The sequence below is a fragment of the Phaethon aethereus genome (assembly GCF_964289735.1).
Source record: "Phaethon aethereus genome assembly, chromosome: 11".
Lineage (NCBI taxonomy): Eukaryota > Metazoa > Chordata > Aves > Phaethontiformes > Phaethontidae > Phaethon > Phaethon aethereus.
The window spans coordinates 15115844-15130788 of record NC_138587.1 but is presented as its reverse complement, the minus strand read 5'-3'; the positions used below and the strand labels follow the sequence as shown (position 1 = coordinate 15130788).

At 36.4% G+C, this 14945-nt stretch overlaps 1 protein-coding gene across 1 annotated transcript in view; it reads right to left on the bottom strand.

Moving 5' to 3' along the window:
• ERC2 (ELKS/RAB6-interacting/CAST family member 2) overlaps positions 1–14945 on the bottom strand; it is a gene marked incomplete at both ends in the record, with an annotated part of 440763 nt that overhangs the window by 322867 nt on the left and 102951 nt on the right. The window contains one exon of the mRNA XM_082004800.1: positions 2932–3087. Coding sequence (XP_081860926.1) covers positions 2932–3087 — 156 coding nt within the window. The remainder of the gene's footprint in view (positions 1–2931; positions 3088–14945) is intronic.

Here is a 14945-nt window from a genome sequence, read left to right as displayed (position 1 = left end):
ATATTTGAAGCTTCATATCGCTTAGTCATGAAAACTTTAAGACTTGTTTTGACAATTTCTGTATCATGTGAGTGATGGCAATTTTTGTCCCTTCAAAAACAGAGCAAGGAAATTCCTCATCAAGTAATCAAGGAAAAAGAAAAAACCTAAGCAAGTTTTCTTTCTCATGTCTACAACTTCTATTTAACTGCAAGTCAAAATTAAAGCCTACATATTTGGAAGGAGTGAATATTACTAAGAATTCATTAAGGAAATTAACACTTCGCAATATTCTCTGCCACTCACGTACAATAAATAATATTCAGTATTGCCCTCCATTTAACACTTTTCCACTTACTTAAATCAAGAACAGATTTAAAACAAGTTATATTTCAAGAATAAATATGAAGTATTAAAGCTTTGTACCACCTAAGATTGTTAACTGTGAGAAGAGTTTTGTTCTGTTCTTTGCCATCAATCAAGACTTCCGTTTATCAGAATTTATCAACAAGCTCAGGTTCAACAGATCAGGTATAATAAGATCTGTTGCTGACAGCTACATAAATACTTTTCCACCTTAAAAGGTTCTCAGATGAATGATAATAATATCTGCTGTTGAAAATCTCAATTTTAAATGGAAAAAAAGCACTGGTGAAAGAAAACAGACAAAGTTTCATCAGAATGTGGCATTTATCAAAGATCAGAAGATTGTGACAAAACAAGACATATTAAATAGTCTTCTCATTCATCTCATTTCTCTGCCACAGAAGTATACTGAAGCTTTTCCTCACAAAAACATCAGAAGATTGTTAACAAAATACTAGGCTTTGTACAATATTTTCATATCAACAGATTCGCTGAGATACATTAGGAGTTTTGCTGTAAATTACTGTAAATTAATTACTTTGAAATTAATGATGTTTAAATAGGCAAAATAATTTTCCTGATGATAATGCTACCTAGGAACTTTAGCTACTTTTCAGTAGCTTAAGAAGCTACTTTTTTCAACAGAATATATTCTTTGATGTTTTTTCTTTTTTTTTTTTTTTTTTAATAAATCTGGATCAATTCCACATGTGCACTAACACTTCCATTTCTTCTGTAGCATAAACACCCAGGGAGAAGATAAAAAATATGCCCCAATATCCCAAGACACCAGCATTTCCTGTGAAATAGTTTACAAGATACTAGTTTCTGTCTCCCAGTTTGGAAACAGCTCTTCTGAGGTAGAAAATCTTCAGTATCCAGCACTACACAGTGGTGAATTTTTTTACTCCTATACTCACTGTGGAATTCAGACAAAGTAAAAGCATCTTGTCAAGAAGATAATGATGGTCTAATTTACAAAGGAAATCTGAAAATCAGAGAACTCCGCTTCTCCAGGAAGAGCTGACGCCATTTCATTCTCTGACCAGCTCTGACAAGCTGTATACTTTCACTTGAAGCTTAGCTTGCCCAACTCTGAAAGAGTGGTAATGGCATTTACCTACCTGATATTGCAAACTGTGTACTTAAACAGCAACATTGCTAAGCATTTTTAGCATCAACAAAGGTACAGAGAACTACACCTTCAGCCAATTACTTTTTATGCTTACATGGCCTCTAGAGAGGTAATAGTACCAGCTTCTCCTCAAGCAGTTTTTTCAGAGCTGCAAGTATATGTTTCACAAAAATTGAATCAGTCCATCTCAGCTCCCTAGAATTTCACATACACAATTTCCACATTTGCAAAAAACCCTAAATATTAAACACAATAACAACCCAAACAACTAACTAGGATGGAAAGACTTTTAAAATAAAGTAAGATTTCATAATAATCATGACTACTGAAGTTGTTTACCTAGATTTTATTCTGGCATTATGGTCAAATTTTTAACATCAAGAGATGAGATGGCTGTTTTTCCCTTTCAGTGTTTGCACTTCAGGCTGCTGTGACTTGTTTCAACCGATCTTAGTTTAGCTTATAAATAATATTTTTTAAAAATGCTATTGCCAAAACCTAAATTTATTTATATGAGAATGGGAGCATCAGCTTCAGCCTCCATAATTTCAAACTTTTTTTTTTTAAATCAAGTACTTTAATTCAGTATATTGTATCACTTCATAAACAAGACACATTCAAGGTAGAGAGCTGGGAATAAACCAGCACAAATTCTAACATTATATATATTTATTACCATTTTTAAGGCAATTTTTGAAATATCATAAAAGAAATACTGGACCAGACAAGAAAGACTATTTGGAGTGCTCATCTTTACCTACACAGCAGCTGAGCACATCAAAATTAAAGGAGGTAGAAAGACCAGCTGTGACAACAATTTAGACATCAAGCTTTACTTCTGACGTATTTTAAAATAATGACAAGCAATACTATTTTCTGAGCTTGATACCAGGAAATTAGTTTCATCACTACGCATTTACTACCTGCTTGTGGTCGACTCATAGTTATCTATGTAAAATAATTTCAAATTAAAGGTACTCTGCAGGAACAAAGTCATCAAATTGCAAGTCTCTAAAATACTAGGAGATTACAATTTGGCATCTTCTATGTAACAGCAGTCCCTACTGTAAAACTACAGTCAAAACCAGGAAAAAAATGCAATGTTAATTAAAATTGTGGCAAAATGGTGCACGTAAAAATTATGAAAGACTTCAAAAAGCCAACATTAAGACACCATACACAAGAGAGGGAAAAGGGAACATCGTATAGACTCAGGATTGTAGAAGCCTCTGCAGAAGTGGTGAAATAGCCTCTTCCTTACCTCTTCCTAAAGTCAAAACATAAACAGAGTTTTATTTATGCAAAATGCTTCACTCCTCCATAGCTACTGAGTATTGCATAGTAGAGATTCACCAAAAGACATGCAGAGCTGCTTGTTTTGAAAACGGTCAAGTTAAAACTTTTGTTTCTATTATTTAACAGCATTAAGCTACTTTATTAATAGACCTTACCTTATTTTTCATGAACTTTGAGTGACTCTTGTAAACTTCTATTTGTTTGATTTCTTCTTCTCGATCCTCTGTATTCAGAACTCCATTTGTCTTTAACATTTGTATTTCATCTTCAAGATCTCTTATATTGCGCTCAAGTGAAGCTATTTTTGTATCCTAAGTTATAAAAAAAGACAGTACTGAAAATTATACAAAACTTTTATATTAAAGCATAACAAAAGCATATCTGTACTTGCATGAACATCAAATAATAAGATAGCAAAAATAGATGGCACAAATACAGATTGCACATACTGTCGTAAAGCAAGAGTGATTACATTGATTTTGGCTTAAAGAAATGCAGAATTTAGACCTCTTTCAGCCCCGGGAAAAAAGTTCAATGCTATGTTCTGTTGTGTAGTCTGTAGAGAATACATTCTGGTCTAAATTCTGTCTTCAATCCTACACAGTTAGGGATGAAGGGAGAATGGAAGATGCCCTATTTCCCACATGTACACGATAACATACCTTGTTTGCTTTGCTAACCATCTAGGCCCGGCTATTCTTCCAAGCTCTTAGACACATAGCTTACCCTGGGGAGGCCAGTCCATTACTGCAGAACGACAGGCCACTTCATTACGTCGCTCAGCCTGATGCTGAGTTTCCCTATTTCCATAGAGTTCTGCCTGCTGTCAGGAGGAAGAAAGCTTGTCTCCTCAACATACTTTTCCTACTTCATACTACATACATACTACTTCAGCCACATCACTAAGAGAGGATTTTGGGATTTATGAGTCCCAAAATAAACAAACCCACAACCACTAAAAATTTTCTACATCACAATCAATGGCTGCCGTGTGTGCCAGCACAGCCTGAAAACACCAGGGATTTTTTGGTTGTCGCCAGTCATTTAGCAATTGATTAAATCTCTTCAGTGAGACTCAGAAAGATTAAAAAAGTGAATACACAAACTTCTCACATAATTCTCTGTTTAAAAGAGCATTGCAAAATGACTCTTTAGGAAATCTGCTTTAGACACCGTTTGTAGACATTTATTAAGAAATTGAAAACATTGTGATTCAAATGGTCAGACTATCAATTAAAGAAAGTGAAGGAGCAACCATCCATCAAAAAATCAGAGATGGCGGTGAAGTTCTTCTTCCACTGAGGTCAATGAGGAAGAAAAAAAAAAACCCCAAACCAAAAAAACCCCACAAACAAACCAACCCTGATTCAGTAAGATCAGGATATTAACCTAGAAAGCTAATTTGGAAAAAAATACAAACTGAATTGATCCTTTAACCAGGACAACCTAAGCTCAAACACTCTGCGTAAATACAACTTTGTTTCTGTTTCTTTTTTCAAAATTTGTTTTATTTTCTTGAGTTCTAAGAGTACATCAATGCTTCCTCTAGGCTGCCTGAAAGCAAGCAAAACCAGAACTCCTGTAATACCTTCCTTCATGATACAGCTAGGCATATTTAGCAATTTAAGACACAGGATAGTTCTGACAAAGTTCTAAAAAGCATCTGAACTTTTGGTACTAACGTAAAAAAGAAGCTCAGATTGTTTTTAAGATTTAGCAACCACTGTTACAAATCCATATGGAATCAAAGCTATGTAAGGACTAAACAATGTCGTTTAGATGGCACACTATCATTCCTCTAACATTTTAGCTTTTATCTTTATAGTCAATAATAAGTCTCAGACTGAGAGAAATTTTCTTTTATTATCGTATTTCTTACACTAATTAAATTAATATAGGTTTTTGAGTGGGAAAGATTCAAATTATTTAGTTTGCAGTATAAAAGCTGTTCATAAACAAGTGAAAATATTCATAGTCTGAAATCCTGGAGGTTTTCCAAGATCTAACAGGATAAGTATTCATAATATGAAGTTAAAGTTTGTATTTTCCTTACAATTTTCAATCCCAGAGAAATTCTACATAGAATTATAACATGATATAATTTACAGTAACTGTGGTCCTTCAAGATGTTTCTCGGAAGCTGATGCTCCTTCACCAAACATGCTAGAGTGCATATAGATAGAGTATCTGTGCAGAGTATCCTGAATATCCTTTGTGCCTTCAACTAAGGAAACAAAGAATGCTTATTCTCAGCTAATCCTCCTCCTGTATGGGACAACACATCTCAAAGAACGGTATTTACTGTAGTTAACAATATTATTCTTTTGTAAAGTAAATAAAAACTTATTTGCCCACATCTTTTCCGTTATTACTGAGTCAAAAACAATAATTCACACTATAGGAGCTGTATGAGAGGATTCTACCTGTGCAGCGTGAAAGAGTCCCATCAAAATTATAGAACTTCACAGCTTCTCTGTGAAATAATGTCACATGAACACACCCAATGAACCACAAAGAGCTTTCCCATATATCTCCATTAATGAAAGTATTTAGGATACAGAGACAGTTTGGCTAGAAAAGGAAGCTGTCACATAATAGTTCATTTGATAAATCATAGCACAGCTTGACCCAATTAGAAGGTCTGAATAGAAATAACTTATCCACACTGTCTTCATAAAGTCAGAGCAATTGAGCCTAAATTCAAGTTAATCTGAGCTACATAGGAAAGTATTTGCCTTAGTCTTCAATGACAAGGTCTCTCAGGCCTCTGTGCTTAATGAAAAGGCTCAGGCAAGAGGACTATCAACAGTGAGGACACAGTCAGGGTTTACTTGTGAGAGCTCAACCCATACAAAACCCATGGGACTCAACAGGATGTATCCAAAGGTGTTGAGACAATAGGCTAATGTCCTTACAAGCCCACGCTCTAGCATCTTCGAAAAATCATAGAAACTGGAGGAGATCCCTGACAACTAAAGGAAGGCAAATGTTGCACTTACCATCAAGAAGAGACCAAAAGAACAAACCAGGGAACTACAGGCTTGAGACCCTCACTTTGTTCCCTGGGAAAATTATGGTGAAATCTTCTTGGAAAGTATTTTTGATCATGTAAAGAAGGTAATTGGGAACAGTCAGTGGGGACTTACCAACAGTAAATCATGCTTGACAAACCCAATTGTCTCCTGTGATAAAATGATTAGATTTGTGGATGAAGAAAGAACAGTGGGTATCATTGACCTCAACTTTAGCAAGGCTTTGGACGCTGTCTCCCATATTTTTGTATCCAAGTTGAGACATTATGATCTGGATGAGTAGACAATTAGCAAGGTAAAAAAATAATCCTATGATCTGGCTTAGATGGTAATGGTTAATAGGTTGTGCTCTACCTGGGAAGCCAGTAACAAGAGTACCATGGGGTGCATACTGGGACCTGTCCTGTTTAATATCTTTATCTGAAAATATCTTTTACCTGAAAGAGGTGACGAGAGTGCTGGCTCACAAAGCCTGTACATTACAGCAAGCTGGGAGACCACTCAATGTGCTCAAGGGCAGGGCTGCTTTCCAAAGGGACCCAGACAGACTGGATGAATGGGCAGACAAGAACCTTAGGAAATCTGACAAAAAACTAAAGCAAAGTCCTGAGCCTAGGAAGGAAGAACCCCATGCAGCTGTAGCAGGTGGGGACTAACTCCCTGGGGAGCAGCTCTTCTGAAAAAGACTTGAGAATCTTGGTGAACAGGAAGCTTAACAGGAGCTAGCGCTGGCAGCAAAGGAGGCAAACAGCATCCTGGGCTGTGTTAACATGAACACAGCCAGTAAGTAGGATCAAGGGAAGAAATTCTTGCCTTCTACTCAGCTTTCATTAGACTTTGTCTACAATACTGCATCCTGTTTTAAGCCTCATACTACAAGACAGACTTGATGAACTTGAATGAGTTTGGCAGTAGGCCACCAAGAGGGCTGTGGGGCTGGAGTACTTGCCCTCTAAGACGTGGCAGAAGAAAGTGGGATTGTTCAGCCTAGAGAAGAAAAGGTGTCAAGGGGGACCTAAAAGCAGTCTTGCAATGCCTACAAGGGTTATATTTTGAGTACAAGCATTAGAAATGGTTGGCCAGGTGTCATCCATCTCTGGAGGTTTTTTATGATCTGACAGAATAAAGCCCTGATTGTATCTCTTCATTTGGGCTTTGCAATCATGAAACACAAGGCAGACAAATATTCATGAATTCCAATGGGGTAGAAATAATATTCTTTCACCGTCATTACTGCCACAGTAATCATAGTACAGTGATCTTAAGCCTGAATGTCTGATGCCACTGAAATATATTCAGCATCTCGCTAGCAAACTATATTAAGGTTTTTAGCACCCTTAATATTAATGCCTTAATAGTTAATCACAAATGGCTTTGCAATATAATTATTGTAGAAGCAGTTGGATGTGTTTCCCAAAAGTAGGACTGACTTCAGCGCTTCTTTCTTGGCTTTTCTCTTCTGCAAATAGCCAGCTGCATTGTTCACAACCCAAGTAATGTAAAAAGTTAAATTTACAAATCTTTATAAGATCTAATTCCTTTTATTCATGTGTAAACAAATTTTCAGTCAAACCCTGTTCCACTGAAAACATCAGAAAAATCACTCTACTATGACTGTAGCAAGCAGTAGAACACAGAAACAATCTAATTCAAAACAGTTAGTCGAAAATTAGCATCAGAATAAAAGCACAGTTCTTCTGTGAAAGACCATCCCCTCATTAAGCAGTTTTGTTTGATCGCACAATCGAAACCACAGTACATTAATAATAACACTCTACTGATATAGGTATATGTATATGCGTTCAATCATACAAAGAGAATGGCTTTAAAATGCATAGCAGGATAAGCACTTGCGTACAGTCATACCAAGTGAACAGAAAATTATTGTGTAACGGGGGGAAACATGAGAGGAAAAAAAAGACTTGTCAAATTTTGCCTACTGCTAACATTGTGAAAACAGGAAAAATACATCAAGCTTGCTGCTGAATGCAGACTCATTCACTTGCATCGTCACACTGCAATATACCAGTTTTCAGCGGTAGATACATTTCTGGGTTGTACAGCTCTGCAAATACACTGTGGTTCCTGTCTGACAAGTTTTTCAGTTTGTTTTAATCCAGACAAGAGCTCAGTGATATAAAAGGATGTAAAACTTTTCAGTAAGAAATCTCAAGACAAAGGCGTTTAAAATTGAAGTTGAGGAGAGCTATCTTACATGACAGCAAACATAATTTAATGCCGTATAGGCAAAGTAACACACTTTGATGGGGAATACCAAAGCCTTTTGTGCATCTTACAAGTTTTCAAATCAACTGCATCCCGTTTCAGAAAAGTAGCTCCAGCCAACAGAAAAAATAAGTGTCAGAATTCAAAGGAAACAAAAAAAATTCCTGGAATGTGAAACTTGCTGCTTCTTATCTTTTACCCCACTAGCTGTTTCTTTTCTGGAAAACATCTGATACTGAAAATGCTGATGATAATCTTAATCTGCAGCCCATATTTTCCTTTCTTGAAGGGTATGTTCAAAGAAAAAGATTATTCCATGAAAAATTAATTAAAAGCCACAAAGGAGCTAACTAGGGATGCAACTTTAAAAAAAAACCAAAAACAATAAAACACAACAAAACCACCACAACCACCCCCACTCTGTAAGACTTCCAACCAGGAAGGTTATATGCCTATATCTAACATAATTGTGGAGTTTTTTTATTGAATAACAACTTTTCAAGTTACAGGTAAAATGCAACTTAAATTACTTAGTATGCTTGTCTAACATTATTAACATGACAGGTTTCCGATAGCAGAATCCTAAAAATGTTATTAATATTTGTCCATGGAATCAGCATGACTTATATCATAGAGAAAAGTCTGTATGAATAATCACAAAAAACAAGTAATCTTTCTATTAAATGACCAGCTCTTCACATGACAGAAAATAAATATTAAGATGTTAACTGTTCTATTCACAAAACATTTTTCCATAAACCTTTTTTTTTTTTTTTTAACAGAAGAATGTAAAAATAAATGGTTCAGCTAGAATGAAAAAAAGGAAAGGGAAGAATTCTCGTTAAATCTTAGCATTTGGAGAAATTACACAAAAAGAAAAATACTGAAAGTAAAACAAGTTTTCAAAGCTATCAAGGCTTATGCACAACAATAAATTACTGTAGCTCTCACAGATACTACAGTCAAATCTGCTTGCTCCATCAGGCTTCATTTTAGAAATTTTCTACTTCCATTATTGAAGATAAAAGCAAAACCTAAGCTTCATTGCACTTTAGAATGATTTTGCACTGAAATTTATTAATACTTACACAACCTGTTGTGACATCTCATCTGGGAGTAGTCCTCATCAAATCTCTCCAGCTCAGTCTTAGAGTCTGGCTTTTTGTACTGCATTTGTATTTTACATGTTTGCAAATCTAACATGGCAGAAATAATTTATAGTACAGCCTGCTACACTCTTTAGAAGGTTTATACATCACAGAATAACGTTTAAGTTTTATGAGAAATATCTAACATAACTTTTGGAAGCACTTTCTGTACTTATACTTTATCACAAAAAGTTTGAACTCTCCAAGGAAAAGTTTATTTTTAATCAATCTCTGCATATTTTGATTACAGCTGTGTAAAACCTGTTTTTCCTTATCTCTAGAAAAATTGTCACAGTTTTGTATCAATTTTTTATTAGAACAGAAGCCAGATATTTTACAAATTTTGAAGACTAATATCTGTTTCAGAATAATTTATCAAAACGTCAGTGATGACAAGACAGAAGAGAAGCCAGACATCACCTTCATTCACAGACTGTTCAAGGAGTCAAAAGTACTGTTCCCTTATGTATGAACAATACAGGACTCTATACACCAGACAGGCTGCTGGCTTGCCCAGGAAACCTGAAAGTTTTCCTGTCTGGACAACTGCTAAAAAGCGAGGAACGTTGTAGGTCAAAGATAATAGAGACAGCCTGGAGGTCCCAATGGGTACTGCCACAGGGGAGCTGGGTTGACTTACAGGATGGATAGAAAGTTAGATAGCTTTGCTTTCACTAAAAGTTTTGACAGAATAGGCACATTCCCATAAAAATCTTCTGATTCAGCTGAATCAGCGTTTTCCCATAGAAAACTTCAATGGGAAAACTTTCAACCAGCTCTTGTTGTGGCACAGGGTCTGGCAATCTTTCAGAAACTGAAATAGGAACAGATGCAGTATTTCCTTCGAACCTCTAAGACTTACCCACATTAGCAGCATTCTACCAAACTACATAGGTCTGTGTTGAATCACAAAGAAGATTCTTTGCAGTAATAGTAAGGAAGAAGCTTAGTATTCAACCGGTACTAATAAACATCTTCTGAGTTCTACAACCATGAAACATTTGTGCAGATTTTCCCAGTCAGGCCCTCTGAATCTATTAAAAGACATAAGATTATATAGCAGGATTTGTGGTGTAGATCAGGGTACTCACCCTAATCTATCCCCTCCTTCCAGCAGTAACCAATACGTCTTCCTCATGTCCTTTATTAGAATAGTGTTGCAGATATTCTGTGAGAGAGGTTAGGGCTATTTCTATGCTGGGCCTATCAGAAATCCATCTTTTCTGGAACATGAAACAATTAGTATGTGTCCTGATGCTGAAGAAAATAGTATTGCACAATGGAAAGGAGACTAAGTCTACAAATGAGTTTCCACAATAATGTTTTATGAGTCTTATATATCCATTCCTTACAAGAGTGCTATAGCACATTCCCTGAACATTGGCGGGAAATAGTAGTGCAAAACATTTATAAATAATACAACATTCCAGTCTGAATATCTGTCTTACTCTGAAACAAAAAGCAATGAAATGCTACTCTTCATCATTTTAAACAGCTGATAAATTTAAACTGTCTGTGAAAAATCTTGCTTGTAGGGCATTCAACAAGCAATCAGAAGCAAATATTTGAAGCTTCATATTTAATAAAACTTGCATTTAAATGCACATATGTACACATGCTATCAACAGACCACACAAGGACTACTCTTACTATATGCTTTTTTGTCAATTTAATACAGAGAATACTCAGGTTTATTTTTGAAAAGGGACGTGAAAGTTCATGCAATCTTAACTATAAGAGTATGTTGCACCGCAAACACACATACACGCTTTTTTAGAACAAAACCCATACCTGAAATATCAAAGCTGGATCAATACATAAAGATGGCTCTTTCTGCAAATAAGGTAAACCACAAATATTTTCATGTACTTTACAGCTTATCGTTTTTAAAGACTTTATAATTCCTTTTGCTAGATTATATAGATTTCAGGTATATATCCTCATTCTATATGACCATCCATTCAGGATGGTCAATACCCTAAACTTAGAATGAGCTTTACACCATATTGGTAGGCAACTCATTTCTGATTTTCTCTCTCGAGTAGTAACACTGGTTCAAGCCTGACACTGTCTGAACAAGATCATAGAAAAGTTTGGATTGGAAGCGACCTTTAAAGGTCATCTAGTCCAACACCACTGCCATGGGCAAGGACATCTGTCAGTAGATCAGGTTGCTCAAAGCCCTGTCCAACCTGACCTTGAACAATTCTAGTGATGAGGTATCCAGAACTTCCTTCGGCAACCTATTCAAATGTCTTACCATGCTCATCTTAAAAAAATTTCTTCCTTATGTCCAACCCAAATCCACCCTCTTCCAGTTTAAAACTGTTACCCCTTGTCCTATCACTACAGGTTCTGGTAAACAGTCTTTCTCCGTCTTTCATATAAGCCCCCTTTATATATTGAAAGGCTGCAATAAGGTGTTCCCAGAGCATTTTCTTCTCTAGGCTCAACAACCCCAACTCTCTCAGCCTGTCCTCATAGGCAAGGTATTCCATCCTTCTGATCATTTTCATGGCCCTCCTCTGGACTTGCTCCAACAGGTCCATGTCTTTCTTGTACTGGGACCCCAGAATAGAATGCGGTACTCCAGGCGGGGGCTCACAAGAGATGACCAAGTTTTAACCTGATTCATGTGCTCAGGAGTACTTATTGAAAGAACGAAATCATGAAAAGTATGCTTCCTTTTATTATATTAGCCAGTGTTAATCAACTTTGGATATCACTGATATTCAAAGATATCAGTGATTCAGCACACAAGTATGAATGGGTGCAATGGCAATTAAAGGAAAGAATTTCAATGTCCCAGCTTTATTTTATGCTTAAACAAAGATTTGGGAATGAGAAAAAAGATACATATATCCATAGTCACAAAGTCAGAAGCAACCGTTGCAACAAAACTAGACTGACTTCCTGTATAACACAAGTCATTAAATTACATGAATGCTGTTTTGTTTTTTTTATGAAGATACCTCCAGTAGGTATCTACGGACTGTAATCTCTTTGCTCTGTTATTTCCTGTTTGTTAAACTACACAAAATTAAGCTCGTAAAATCATTCACTATTTGTTAATATTTTTAAACATACTGGTGGCTCTTCTCTGAACATCATGAGCTCCATGATGTAACTCACTGTTTTGGGCAGATGTACACCTCAAAACTTTTACCCTTTTACTAAATCCAGGATACAGACAGCATATCTAGTATACCCCACTTTCTGGAGAATGGATCTCAGAAAACCATTGTGGAGGGCTGGGGGAACAAAGCAAAGCAAAAAAGATCTCTTGAAAGCAACAGCTACAATGTGATTAAGCAAGTTGTTTAAAAAAAACCAGATACAAACAGGAGCTGGAAGGAATAACAGGAGCATGTGGGAAAAGGAAGCATCCTGCCCTCCTCCTGTCCTGTGACTCTGCTTTCCAGAAGAAAGAAGGGCTTCTGGAGAAGGTCTGCTGCAGACAAGGCAACAGAAAGTAAAGAATATAAGGGGGAAGAATAACTAAAAGACATGGGACACATGGAAGCAAACATGTCTAAGAAAGTTAGGAAAGAAAGGCCTTTGCAATGCATCTCAAAAGACAATAGATATCTGAAAAGGAATAAATAAAGTAACAGAAACAGGAGTCAAGACATAGGATGTGAATTTTCTATCTTTTTTGTTTGCCCCTTTTTTTTTTTAGTATGTGTACAGAAGATAGAGACTGGTCTAAGAGACAACAGTTATGCAGAAAATACAATTTCTATAAAAAAGGCAACTACTTGCAAAGTTTTCAGAGAGAAATTAAGAGCATGACAGGACAGGAAAGGTAGGGCAGAAGAAAAGCAGTTTAGGACACACAAAAAATCACATACGAGATGATAGGTAGGAGAAATAGGTATACTTCATGGGATGAAAGGGTAGGCTGACTGGGAAAAGGGACAGAAAGCATTCAGCAGTGGCAAGGGACAGAAGAAAACCACAGGAAAGAATAGAGGGATTTAAGAAGGAGGGAAAGCTGCCTCCTGGCAGAGCCTGGGGGAGCCAGGGAGGGGACTCCAACAAAAGTTAACATGGCAAGGGGATGGAAAGGATTGGGTGCCGTAGAGAGAAATGTATACTGCTTGGAGTCTCTGCATGGGGGAGCGTATGGCCTCAGATTGCCATATAGAGAGTAATCTTCTCCCTCCTTCTACCCTCAACACTGTAGGGAAATTATTGCTTCAATGCTTGATCATTCAAAACAAATGTTCCAGATTTTTTTCAAAACAAATGCTGCCTGGATTAAGACAATTTAAGTTTACTTGAAAACATTCCAAGCCTGGAACTTGTAATGAAAAAACTGCTGCTTAATCATGTGGATTTCAACATCCTACATTTGTCCCTTTTTCTTTTCAATATTAGGCCTATTTTAGACAGGGCAACCCCAAAGGAGTGTGTGTTCATAGGAAAGGAAAGAACTGTGTGCCTCAGAGCCAAAAGGCGGCTCCGCATCAGAACGCTCCAGCAACGTGATCACAGCCTCACCCCTGACAAATGAAAGCCCTCATTACAAAGGTCAGATTTTTAAAAAGTGGAAGATTGCACCACTCCCAACTCCCCTGGGAGACAAAGAGAACAGACTTTACTGTTCAGGGACAGACACTATCAGAGTGGCCGCAACTATAGTCGTCGCGTGTCATTTGTGTGTCATGTTCCCCCTGCCCCCATTGTTTTCAAAGAGTTTTGGTACAGGAAGAGGAATTGCAAATTATTTTGCAACATAACCTTTACATTGTTAATAACCCACATGGAAGACCATAAATTATTCTAAGACACTATCTCTGTAACACAAAACTTTAAAATTTATAATTCTGAATACAAATAGAAAGAAGCAAGTTTCTCAACCAGTATTCTACTTCCCCATACACTTCGGGTAACAAGTTACTGCAAAAATAGACGTTTTAGATTTCATGCATAGACTTCTGAACTAGAATAAACAAGGAAGTTCCAAGGCAAATACACATCAGAAGATGGAATACTGAAATCGACGTACCTTCTTTGTTGCTCATATAATCCAAACTAATTATTATCTATTAAAAGGCAGATACTGTATTTATTAAGTCCTGCTGTTTTTGTAACTGTGTATTTACCACAATGTTCAGACATGCTGAACTCATTTGCTCATAACAGAAGTCACTGGCAAAATGAGGCCTTTAATTTGCACTTCCTTTTAAGACTGAAATGAAAGACCATCATTAATGTATTTCAGGCAGCATTGCCAACTCACAAATTATCTCAAGTCTCTCAGTATTTTTCTTAAAGATGTACATTCCAGACTTATAGAATTATGCAAAAATACCACTTTTCCCTTTTTAAATTATTATGTGGGGGGGAAAAAAGCCACAACACTTTAGTAATATTATATATTAGAAAGAGGAAACTATTCAGGACTAAGACAGCATTTTTATCACATTTTGTCATATCACTCTGCTGACACAAGGAATATTTTCCTTAGGTTAGATGTAAAATGATGGCCAAATAACCACTGACAGAAGTATTGTTTTTAAAGATGAAGAAGAAAAAACACTTTACATTGGCCTTGGACAGTTTGTGTTTGCTTCTGCTTATCAGTTTATTCCATCTACTTTGGCTCACCTGAAACCTCCCCCCGCCCCAAGTCTTTTTAAAAGTAGTATGCGGTTCTCGTTATTCAGCAATGCTGCACTTGATTTTTTTTTGATCAAGTCTTATTAAGAAAACAGAGTGGGAGAGAGAAATACTAATTATTCCTAGTGTCACAGCAAA